This window comes from Contarinia nasturtii, unplaced genomic scaffold (assembly GCF_009176525.2).
Source record: "Contarinia nasturtii isolate CC-2019 unplaced genomic scaffold, AAFC_CNas_1.1 Cnas_scaffold_220, whole genome shotgun sequence".
NCBI lineage: Eukaryota > Metazoa > Arthropoda > Insecta > Diptera > Cecidomyiidae > Contarinia > Contarinia nasturtii.
In genome coordinates, this window is record NW_022197577.1 from 2,320,904 (window position 1) to 2,333,069 (window position 12,166).

The 12,166-nt window shown below is 34.5% G+C and overlaps 3 protein-coding genes across 6 annotated transcripts in view; 1 reads left to right on the forward strand and 2 right to left on the reverse strand.

Moving 5' to 3' along the window:
• LOC116337173 (protein sickie) overlaps positions 1-12,166 on the reverse strand; it is a 246,185-nt gene that overhangs the window by 137,326 nt on the left and 96,693 nt on the right. Inside the window, exon 1 of one of the 4 annotated variants that reach the window (XM_031761550.1) lies at positions 1,881-1,913. The exons of the other annotated variants lie outside the window; for them this stretch is intronic. Within the exon in view, the coding sequence (XP_031617410.1) occupies positions 1,881-1,898 (18 nt within the window). The 5' untranslated portion in view covers positions 1,899-1,913. Of the gene's footprint in view, positions 1-1,880; positions 1,914-12,166 lie in introns of those variants that run through there. 4 annotated transcript variants of the gene reach the window in all.
• LOC116337178 (odorant receptor 13a-like) lies at positions 5,859-7,427 on the forward strand. Its single transcript, XM_031761561.1, has 6 exons — positions 5,859-6,288; positions 6,359-6,541; positions 6,635-6,724; positions 6,797-6,896; positions 6,973-7,233; positions 7,291-7,427. Exons 1-6 carry the CDS (start codon positions 5,876-5,878, stop codon positions 7,339-7,341), a joined length of 1,098 nt encoding a protein of 365 aa, XP_031617421.1. The 5' UTR covers positions 5,859-5,875; the 3' UTR covers positions 7,342-7,427.
• LOC116337187 lies at positions 10,224-10,897 on the reverse strand. Its single transcript, XM_031761571.1, has 2 exons — positions 10,715-10,897; positions 10,224-10,646 (listed from the first exon to the last, which is right to left on the reverse strand). The coding sequence occupies exons 1-2, from the start codon at positions 10,882-10,884 to the stop codon at positions 10,385-10,387; spliced, it is 432 nt and encodes a 143-aa protein (XP_031617431.1). The 5' UTR covers positions 10,885-10,897; the 3' UTR covers positions 10,224-10,384.

The window sequence follows — 12,166 nt, forward strand, 5'->3', positions numbered from 1 at the left end:
CATTCATCACAGAGGAAGAAATATTAATGATTTTTTATGATGTGAGGCACGATATGACTCGTTTTTCATACAATTTCAACGTTAAATTTACAAACAAAATGTCATCATGTGTATTTTGTTGCCGTTTTGCATTCAAAATAAGAGCACACAGTGCAAATGTTCCGTTTCGTTGTGCCGACGGTTATGCATTGGCAATTTTAGTGCGTATACCGGTTATCATTATGCATATTTGTCACACTTCTACGCGTCATGCATGGAAAACGTGCACAAAATTGCCACCGAAAAAATATGAAGATTCGTTCATTCACGAAACATTGATCTATTTATTTCTCAAAATTATTTTATTTGCTCTGAACCCGTAGAGTAAAAGTGTTTTCCTAGCGTAAATGTGCAAAAACAGTTTCATTCAACACTGAAATGGAATCATCCTATTTTGCGACATACTCAGTTGGTAAAGTTAGGGAGCGAAAAAAAATCATAACAGCGACGACGGCTCGAAATTAAATTACCTGAAAAGTACACATCGTTCGATATTTTCGTTATTAAAATAGCCTCCGGAAAGGGAAAAAATTGTATTTTTAGACGAAATCAGCCAGTTATTATTCTAAAATATGGAATTCTCCCCCTTCTCGTGTTTAATAAATTTTGTAAAATAATATCATATTTTTGAACACGGTTAAATTACAAGTTTAGGCTCTGACTTTGTTAAATCAAACAAATTTCATCTCGACTGACTTGAACACACATATATCGAGTTGAATCTTAAAAACTCCACACCGTACATCTTTGTGTGTGATTGTTTTCATTTGTCTGTTTCTCATTTTAAATGAAAAAAAAACTCAGTACATATACATTTATGCTACGTTACGAGAGGAAATAAGCCGTTGCACATGGAGCTGATTGAAAAGGTTTTGATGTTCTTCAATGAGAAACGAGAGAAAAAAATCCGCGCATCACTGTTTTAAATAATAAGGAGAGCGGAGAGCCCGTGCAATTGTGTGACTCGTTCGCTTTGCAGTGCATTGCTGCCGCTGATGTTTATTTTTACCACGTTATGCTTGTGTTTTAATGTTTATGTTTTTCCTGCATTATTTCATGCCATTTTTGCTCATTTCAACGGATGGGTGTCGAATATTCGTGTTGGTATTCCGTTCAGACGTTTTTTTCTGTTCTGCATTCATGTTTTCTTGTGCCGGAATGAATTTTTCATCTTTTAAGAAAATAACATGAAAAATTACATTTAAATGAGGGAAGAAAAATGACATGGAACAGTGAGAGCCGAACAAAAAAAAATGATTCGAACCGCAAAACGGAAGGAACGAAACTGCCTGGCGTGAAGTTTGCACAAACGAATAGAAGAGAGAAAGAGAGAGAGAGTGCTTTGAATATGATAATAATATGACAAGATGTCGAAATAAGAAACTGCAAGTCGGTGTTGATGACTATGACATTATGACGTAAAACACAATTCACCGTGATTTCGCGCAATAACTTTTCCATTTAAAATGTCTCATTATTGTCAAACGCGTTCGTTATGATGACTGCAGATGTAACGGGACTCGATTCAATGATAATACTGCGCTACGAATCATTGCATTGATGTTTACATTTTTCTTTTCACTCTTCTCGGTACGAACCGTGTAATAATTTCATTCTTTTTTAACAAGTCTTGTGCCATTACTTTCATTAAATACACATATCCACGTATACACACTCATTTTCTGCGAAGAATAAATCACACATATCGGCGATGCGATGGGAAAAAAAGGGAGAACGACAGCAATAATGCGAAACGATCTGATGAGGTGCCAAGTGAAATGTAAATTAAAACACGATGACATTTATCTTGGAAAAAGTAATGACTTTACGCATTTTTTTACCCGAATACAATAAACCATTAACGATCGATGGGGAAAATAATTTTTCATATCGACCTGATCGGCTCGTTTCGTTACCAATAATAATAAATATCGCAATTTTATTGATAATAAAACATTTTGCGATGAGTTCATCGACTTTTCATTGAAAAATGTTTTTTTTTTTTCATTCAGAAGTTGATTCATTCCAAATGGAAGCAAAAAAAATCTTCCCGTTTCTTTTTCATTCGATTTGAATTAAACAAAAACAATTTTATATTACTATAAATACATTGAGACAGATTAAATTAAATCACATTCTCAGACACAAACTAAAAACAAACACTACACATTAATCGGCATTGATTTCAATGTACAATTTGATCGCGTTTTCACAATGTAAAACAAATACGTTTTCGATTCGGTCGAAGATCTTTCGATCGTTGCCCGAAAGCAATGATCACACTATTTTTCTATTGTTATTCTTCTTTGTTCACAATATAAAACAATATGCAAACCGATTTCACAGTTGAATTGTTTATACGAGAAATGAAACGGCAGCATGTACGAGTGAGAATATTTTGTTCCGAATGCAATAGCGGCACACGACCAACTGTCGTTGGATCGCATGAAATCGAATGTGTTTTAGGCTCGAACGAACCTAGCCAAAACATAAACAAAAAGGAAGACTGAAACATGTACAGGAAAATGCCGAACGAATGAACATTTTTGTTGTAATAGATAGAAACTGATGATGATCGGCCACATCAAATGATGTCAAGTGAGAAAGAGAGAACAAGAATGGATGTTACAGACGCAACGCTCGCGTCACCAATCGCAACGATGAAAATAGTCTCAAACATGATTATCGCGTCTCCATTAGCACACTCTCTATCAATTGTGGCAGATACTTATACACACAGGGAGAGAGAGACACATAGAGCGAGAGAGAGACATAGAGAGAGAAGGAGAGAGAGAGAGAGAGATGTACACAGATATGTGAGCGAGAGCGTCAGCCACGCAAATGATCAAAATGAGCAACGGGTCAGCAGTCAACCGTAAGCTTTGTAGCGTAGATAATTCAATGCGGATTTTCTAGCAGTTTGGTTTCACTTTTGTTTGGCAAGGCGCCCGCGCGCGCTCACTCGCTTATGATATGTATCGGTTTCGTTGTTAAATTTGTTAGCGACGTCACTCTCATTTTCTGAATGCAAACGAAATCAACCAAGGTCTTTTCTGTTGATTTTTCGATTCCGCCGTTGTCTCGGCACGCCAAACGTGAAATCATTTTTAACGTTTTTTTTCCTCTTAATTGGGACTGACAGTTGGCACAGAATACTGGGATTGTTCGCAATGAAATTAGACACATTCGTTTGGCTTTGCAGAGCGTTGCAATGTTATGTAAGAATTCAAATTATTTTGTATGAGTCGATTGTCGACTGTTATTATTTCGAAAAATGATAGATTCAATGCAATTGATTGGGTCAAGTAGTTTATTCTGACAATCATGAAATAGCAATAATCAAACGTTTAATTTTATGTCACATTGACATCTATAAGCGATCCATCATTAAATTTTGCCACTGAAATGCAAATTGATCGACGCATTTTACAGCAGAAGAATGAATTATTCCGTTTCAATTCAGTCACAGCAATTATTTTCATTCATTTGAATGCAACTCAACTGTTGTCAACATTGTATAACTTTTTTCATTTCATATGCGACATGAATAATTTGCTGTATTTATTTGACTTTTGCATTAAAGCAAACAAAAGTAAGAAATCGTTATAGGCGTTCTCAACAGTTTCTCATTTCAATTTTAAACTTTTGTTAAATTGACATATTTTGAACGGAACAATTTACAAAAAAAGCATCGTTTTCTTTGCTGAGACAAAAAAGGCAAACGAACGACGCGAGTATTATTGAATTTATTACACTCTTGTGTGACGACACGGTGTACATTTCCCCCCAAAATGTGTACGAAAATAAGATAAAACATTTCAAAAGTAGCTTTGTGCTTGTTAAATTACCGTCGGTGTTTTTTGATGGAAAAACACTGATAAAATCCTTTGTCACCGATATATTTTGTCAATGATTCTATCATGTATTAACTCGAAAGAGTTTTGTTTTCCCCATATAGCAGTTTGGGATTTAATGCGGTGGGCGAAGAAGTTTGAGAACCGTTTCTTATTAGCATTCTTCTTTACGGTTTAATAAATGGGAACCAACGATTTATTTTTATTTTGTCTGCAGCTTATTTACAAGTTTCACCGGTGCGGTGCACGGAACAGCAGCGAAAAACCGCCACTTTTTTTATAGCTACACACAGTATTTTCAATCGCTTATTTACGCACACACCGAACACATATCTTTTCGAATATGGTGTTTTGCATTTATGGCATTATTTCATCGACGTGAGAGAGGTGTGTAGCATATGTTTTGCAGCGCCCTTAAAAGGTAACTAACAGAAAATATTTAAGAAAAGAAAATTGGTACGTGCACGTGGTACGGAAATTTATCATTTTCTATCTCATCTATGTATGTTTATCTTGCAGTCGTTTTTGCATTGTAAAACAACGAACATTTCACGCTCGACGCGAAAAACTTTTCCATTTGATAAGTACACTGCATGAACATATACCAACAAAAATATAACTCAAATAAACTGGATTAAGATATAAACGTAGAGAAGGAAAAAAACGAAGACAGAAAATGAAATATAAAAGATAGAAAAGTTGATTTACTTGCGTATAAACACCGCGAGCTATGTAATCTACGCAAAATACAATTTATTCTGATGAACGTTGTTTTACGCGGAAAATGAACATTGCACAGTGTGTATTCTCTGAGGCGGAGATTTTTCGTGAAAAATTCAATTTGCTTTTCGTGCACGCTGAAAACTGGTTAAATTGCAAGGAGTTTTATAATAAGCCGAACGCATGACAACAACATCGCATCTCTTTCATTTATTAGCATGAAGAAGATTCGCAACGAGAAAAGTTTCGTATATCGAAGTGAACGTGGAGCAGAAATTAAAAGGTTTCAAGTGTCAGAACATCGAATATTTGGCAACAAAAATTCAAACGATAATCAAAATTAATTATTATTCAATGTAAGCTATAAATTGAAAAGGCACCACTTTATTGCGCTCATATTATCATAAAATAATTGACGGAGATCATGAGCTCTTTGTAACATTTAATCAGCTTTCGATTGCTTTATCGATCAAGAAAGCTCGTAAGATTCAATTATTGTGCTTTCTACTCTCTCTATGCATCAATATACTCTTCGTTCTCCGCAAGAATTCAAATAGAAAATTAGATCGATTTTCATAAAATTACTCACGAATGTAAATAAAATCTAGGAAATTCTCTGCGGAAAATTGGTTGTTTTAAGAAAAGCCTCGCCTACATAATAAGCCTTTCGAATATAAGCCTTTACCATATAATTTTGGGTTTAAGCCGAACTTATTTGTTAAATGAGTATAATTGAGTTGATTCCAAATAGTTCGAAAAAACTGTTTTTAAATTCAAGCTAATCTAAAAGCAGGTATATCTAGCAATAAATTGTTAAATAAATTAGTATTGTTTGTTTATATTGCTTCATCGAGTAGATAAAATGAAGACAGCAGAATAATTTGAACCTAAGACACCTCAGATAGATATTATGTGTCTTCCATTCTACTTTTTACTCTTAAAAATAGGTTTGAAAATGGTAGTTTACACAAAACATAAAATTACATCAAAATTTGTTTAATAAAACGGTTGCTGCTTCGAAAACTGTAATTAAATGTTCATTTTCTTCGTTCAATTGTAACTCCCACTCGGCCTATGTCAACAACAAAAGACTGTCCAATATAAATACAAGTCAACTGCGTAAAATACATTTAGTATAATTTTGACAGCCGCCGTGTAGTATTGATTGTAAACGAATCTCTTCAACAATGATAGCATTACATTTGGATAGAAAAACGTTAGAAATGTTGGGTATAATCAGTTCAAAAGGCCAACCATACTACATGCAAATGATTCTTAGTCAATACGTGTGTCTAATAACGCCGGTAATCTTTTTAATTCCGTTGCTTACATACTTTGTGTTGAATATTACCGATGTAGCCGAAGCGACGAGTGCATTTTACTTAATTTGCATCACTGGCATGGGACTCACAACATATTCGGAGTTTTGGATAAAGCGCACTTCGGCATTATCGATAATTTATCGCATCCAACAAATTGTTGATAATTCGGTGGAAAAATTCAAGCCATTTTACATGCAAAACGAAGTGTTGGCATACAAAATTGTTTACTCTTTTCGGATATTTGTATTTTGTTCGGTGTTTGGCGTTGTTAGTTTGCCGTTGTGTATATTAATTATCCTTTGGGTTACTGGAAATTACACAGACGATATGAGAATATTACCAGCAGCATTACAGTAAACATTTTTCATTGTATTTTTCTTCTTCGCTTTTAATTTTGTTAAAAAACATAATTTCTCACTTGAGATTGCCGATTGATGTTGAGCAATGGCCGGGATACTTGGTTGGCTATGGTCTTTGCTATTTGGCTGCTTACTTTGTTTCGCTAACGAGCGGACTGTACGTTTTTTTCATTTCGGTTTCGTTGTATATTAAAGCTGCCCTCGATGAAATTCGCTTTAAATTGAAAACCATCAATCAAAATCATCCGTGAGTGATGAATAGACTTTGCACTTTTTCAATTAAGCCATGCACATGTAACACAAGTGAAAAAAAAATTAAACTTAATTTCTCAAAACGCAGAAAATCTGACATTCGCCTACAACCAAATGGCAACTGTGAAATTCAACAGCAGCTCATTGGCATAGTGAAGGCTCATTTAAGTGTTCTTGAGTAAGTGTTTGTACCCATCCTCTTGTTTTGCTCGGCAGGCTAATGGATGTTTCGTACATATTTGCATTTTAGCTTGTTACGAGAGCTGGACTTTTTTCTGATTCGAATAAAGTACTACATTTTTTCATTTGGTGCGGCAACATTGTGTACGGGGTTGTTTCAACTACAGCAGGTACTCGTTTTTGTATTCCCTTTTTTCCGCATGTATGTAAATATTGCAACTTTGTTACAATACATTTTAATTTCAGAGCGCATTGAATGGAAATCAGATGCTTTTTCAACTTTTTGCCGCATGCTCATGTGATATTTTGGTATTGTTCATGTTCTGTCTTGGCGGCGAAATCATCATAGATGCTTATGATGTGTCCAACAGTGTTTATCAACTCAATTGGTATCAATTCGATTCAAATTCAAAGTATATGGTCTGGTTTATGATTGGACACTCACAAAAACCATACTACTTTGCTTCGTTTAAAAGCATCAACTGCTCGTTGGAAACATTCACTGAAGTAAGACACCTTTTTTCGCTTCAATATTCATGCTAACTGTTTACATATCTTTTTTAGATCATACGAAAAGCAGGTGCTGTTTTAGCTATGCTACAAAGTATGAAATGAAAAACGGAGCAAATAAAAAATGCTTACATTATTTGCGGATAGTTTTTGCGAAAATAAAATAATCAATTTAAACATTTCAAAGAGAAATGCACGATTTTTTAACTAAATATGAGCTTTCAAGCGGATCATAAATGCTATTTTGTATTTGTTCGTTGTAGTTTTCGATTACTGAAAAAAGTCTATTTTACAGTTGAGAGATCAAAATATTTGCACAGCAAAAACCCACAATTCCTATCAAAAATCAGTTTGATGGAAATATATGGAAGCCGGAAAATGAAATATTAGAGAAATCAATTGAAAATTGAAAACGGATGTGAATGAATTGGATGCGAAATTCAATGCACATTAGAGGTTTGCGTTTTAAAAAAATGTGCAAATTGAAAATCAGACCACCATTTATTTGATTTTGTTCTGAGTTTTCAGTGGAAAAAATAATCATATGTGGACTGAGAGGGGGGAGGTTTCTTGTTTTTGACTCCCTCTCATCTCTTTTTCGGGTTTTCGATATGAGAATTGTTTCGATTTGCCAGCGTGGTCAGCCCATCTCCCCCAAATGCTCCCCTTGCAGAAAAAGTCTGTGCGTACCTATGAGAAAGAATCAACACCATCGCATAAAGCTGATATTCTGGCAATTTTATTATTTTCAAATATGGCAGGCATTAAACATTGTATTAAAATTGTTCATTCCGGTTGAAAATTTGATGTTATTTTCTATTTGATGGATTACTCAATGTGAAATATGCAGCTGTTTCAAATTCATCGACGCATACATTTCATCGCTTCATTCAATCATCCGAGAGAGAGGGAGAGAGAGAAAGTGCTGCAATTAGAAATATTTCATTTCGTTCATATGCAAAACGATACACACGTTTCATTATACGCCACATCATGATCATGTTTTGCATAAAACTTTTGATTAATATATAACACATTAGCAATGACATCAACGCATTTCACCGCACACAAATTCAAAATGCTTGCCGAAATTTTCCAGCGTCAATATTATAACAACGGAATGATATCGATTTTCGCAAGTTGGTTATTGTGTTTTGCTGTTTTTGTTTGTGGTTTGACTTAAAAGTGGTAATAACCGTTATCCAAAGAATCGGCGTTGAAATGACACAGGTGAGCATAGAAAATGTAGCTTTAGTATTGTGCGGGGATGTGCTGATGTGTACAGTGCATTAATGACAAAATGTGTTTGCGAACCGCCAATGTTGCCATTATGTTTTCGAAATTGAAGCAAATGAAGATATATGAGTCGAAACTACTTTCCAAGTGCCCATTATGTTTCTGCACAGCCTCCTTCATACGGGAGTATGCAATGTATAAATTGAGCGTTTTAGATTTTTCTTTTAATTTCATTTTGAAACGAGAGCCAAAGCGACGAAAAAAAATGTTTTCCAAAATGAATATTACCCCGCCACAAACTAGCTTCAATTTATATGGTTCAAAACGACATAAAAGTTCTGTTTTGACTATTATGAAACGTTGTGGCGTAAATTCATTTCGCTATGTTGGGGGATATTTGTGATCTTGTGTGTGTGTGTGTGTGTGTGCAAGCGACGCACGACTAGATAAATTTGAATAAATTATTCACGAGTGTTCTCAGATTCACACCTTCGTCTAGCAAAATATATAAAGTCTGATTTTGTGTCGCTATATTTTAATGGAAGAAACCACTTAATTAATTTATTATGTACATTTTCTCCAGTTGGCTCATAAAATATTCGGTTTTGTGTAGTCGAAAAAACTGGGCCCTTGTGTCATTTACACAACCTTTTTAAATTTTGAGAGATTTTTTTTGGGTAGAAAATAAATTGCCTCATTTTCTATATTCAAATACCTTTGTGCTATACCTGGGTGGCAATTGTTCGTTGCGAACGGCGCAATTTTCTCTCTAGTACACTCAATAAAAGAAGTTAATCGTGTGGTTTATGACGGTGAAGGAAGTAAATCGAATGGAAAAGGTTCAGTGTCAAATGATGAGGATTACGATCGATCTCGAAAGCCACACAATTCACTTCAATTTCTTTATGGTATTTTGATGTGGCCAAAATACACACAAACACCGTTGAAGAAAGGGTTTTCTCTCATTGAATTTTGAATGAAAATGCAAATGTTTCAAACATTAAAACACATTCAACATTCGAATGCGTCGACTGATGCCCACATCACACGCAGTTTGTAATGCGCGAACGAGTGTGTTTGTATGTGTGTGGCATGAATCACGGTACAACATGAAACAACACGAAAATTGTATGTAAATTGTATTTAATGAATAAAACATTTTCCAATTCGTTCGTTTGGTTGCGTAAAGGTTTTTTTTCTTCAACTCTCAACCGAATTCCTGCGGTTTGTTGTGTAGTATTTCCGAGTGCATGTTTCTCTGTTGTTTATTTTTTGATTTTATTGTAGTAGTTTTTTTTTGTTGGTTTCGTGCTCGTGTTCCAATCTGTTCGTAGGGTTAACAAAGAATTCAAAATAGAATAATCGTGATTTTATTGATGGCATTTTCTCTCTCTCTCTCTCTCTCTCTCTCTCTCTCTCTCTCTCTCTGTGTGTGTGTGTGTGTGTGCATGCTTCATTTTTGCCCTTTGATCTTTTCCTTCGACTGGTAATTTATCAAATAAGCAATATCACAATGCTCATCGAATTATGTCGTTCGTCATGACAAATTTTATGTCTCATAAAAATACAATTGAAACTTATGGAAATGATATTGCTCTTTTTCCAAAGATACAAATCCGTAAAATAGTTTTATTGCAACTATTAAATTGAGCTCATCTACATTCCACATGATATCACATGATAGTTCGAGAGCTCAACACCAAAAACCCCTAGCAAAATGGCATAATTTTAGAATAGAAACAATATTTAAATTCTTTTTACAATTTATTATTTCGTATTGATTGACATTGATAGTCCCTCCCATACATTTATGAAACAAAATTCTCTTTAAGCAATTTTGAATTTTCTTTTGATCGATGTCAAGTGATATTGATCAAAAGAATTTTACATAATTGAATAAACTGTGGAATATTTATCGTGGAGCAAATCTAAAATGACCTCCTTGAGTTAACGTATGACATTGGGAGAGAGCTACATCTTGTTGTACACAATTCCAGGTTGGTGGATCAACTGTTCGGTCTCTATTGCAATCGAATAGTTGAAATTCGTTAATTTCAGCACAGCATTGCTGACGTCCACCGGGTCTGAAGTAACGATTTGTGTTGTCATTGGCAATATCCTCCCTAGTCACCCTTCTTCCGGAAATAAAAACGTGATTTCTATTTACGGTGGCACTAAAAATTCCATTACAAAAAGAATTAGTTACTTTCAGAAAATAAAATCCAAAACAAAACAATCTTACTCGCGTTGTCCTGATAACGCAACAGCTCTTGCGATCTTTTGAGCCATTGTGCACTGAGAACATACTGCAACGTGTTTTCCTACAAATTGATAACTCGGACACTTTATCCCGAATGTTAAGGCTACCATAGCCATTAAAATTGTTGAAACAAAAATTAATTTACTTGCCATTTTTACTGAATGTATGACAAAATACAACTGGACATTCAATCCGAGTTGCATCTGTTTTATACCGTATTGAAATGCGATCAGAGCAATCTAACACTGAAAACTGTTATCAGTTTTTGATTACTTTGCAAAAGTGAGATTCAAACGAGCAGACACATCAAAAAATAGCTTTGTTTATCAGTTACGATGGGTTTTTTGCTGTTAACATTATCAATGCAGCAGGCAACGTTACTTTTCTGAGAAAATCATCATACGATGCATTACTATTAGAAAGAAATACATTCATTTAGTTTGGAATAAATAAAGAGATTTATTAAAGAGCCGCCAAAAAGATACAATATAAATAAAGATTGGAAAAACCCACGAAATCGATCAGATGCGACAGTGTTTTTTGGAACGTCACAAAATCAGATAATGTTGGTATTATAGTTAAGTACGGAAAACCACTTTCGTTCTATATCAGCGATAGTAGACTATTTTTTCATCAAAACATAATACGATGCTTGCTTGTGCCATGAGATGATGTTGTTATTGGAGTTAATCAATAATAAAATTCCGTCGCATCTGATTATTTTTCATTTCTCCAAACCTATTTTTTCATCAAAACATAATACGATGCTTGCTTCTCAGAGAATGCATCGGCATTTACAGCAAATCTCAAATTTCTTTTCCAAATTAATTTTGGCATAAAAAAAGAAATATGTTCCCTGAAACGGTCCCTCCGCAAAAAAAGAGAAACACATACCACGGCCCTGTGACATGCAATGGGCGGACTGTGAATATATCACTATTGATTCACTTTAAAGCTCACCTCATAAAATAATATATGTGTGGAAATCCTTTGGTATTGAACGATTACTAAATTAAATTAATGATAATCATTATAGCAAAGTGTCATCAAATGAATAATGATAAATCGATAGACAAATTTATTTGGTGTATTGACTAATGGCCAGAGGCTATAGACATGCGCTTCATGTTGTGGAAAAATCATGAGCAAATAACAATGAAAATGCATCGGACACACTATTTGTCACACTAACATTTCGAGGGTTCAATAGTCGATTTTGTTCGTGTGTCATCAGTGGATGTTAATTACTTTTACGACATATGCAAACGCAAAATAGAAGAGAAGTGACAATCAACTAATGGTTTTACTGGTTGAAAGTTTCAGAATAATTTTCGATTCAATCCGATTCGGATACAATGTTTAATGCAATGCAATTTGCTTCCGCTCCAATCATCACACACACAAATTCTGTTTAATTTCGCTGTGCTATGGTAG

Bases quoted from the DNA above. Each gene is read 5' to 3' on its own strand.
- LOC116337187 (XM_031761571.1), bottom strand. From the start codon at position 10,884: ATGGCAAGTAAATTAATTTTTGTTTCAACAATTTTAATGGCTATGGTA. The intron at 10,647-10,714 runs GTAAGATTGTTT...TGGAATTTTTAG, and splicing joins GCGTTATCAGGACAACGCGA to TGCCACCGTAAATAGAAATC.
- LOC116337178 (XM_031761561.1), top strand. From the start codon at position 5,876: ATGCAAATGATTCTTAGTCAATACGTGTGTCTAATAACGCCGGTAATC. The intron at 6,897-6,972 runs GTACTCGTTTTT...TTTTAATTTCAG, and splicing joins GGTTGTTTCAACTACAGCAG to AGCGCATTGAATGGAAATCA. The intron at 7,234-7,290 runs GTAAGACACCTT...TATCTTTTTTAG, and splicing joins CGTTGGAAACATTCACTGAA to ATCATACGAAAAGCAGGTGC.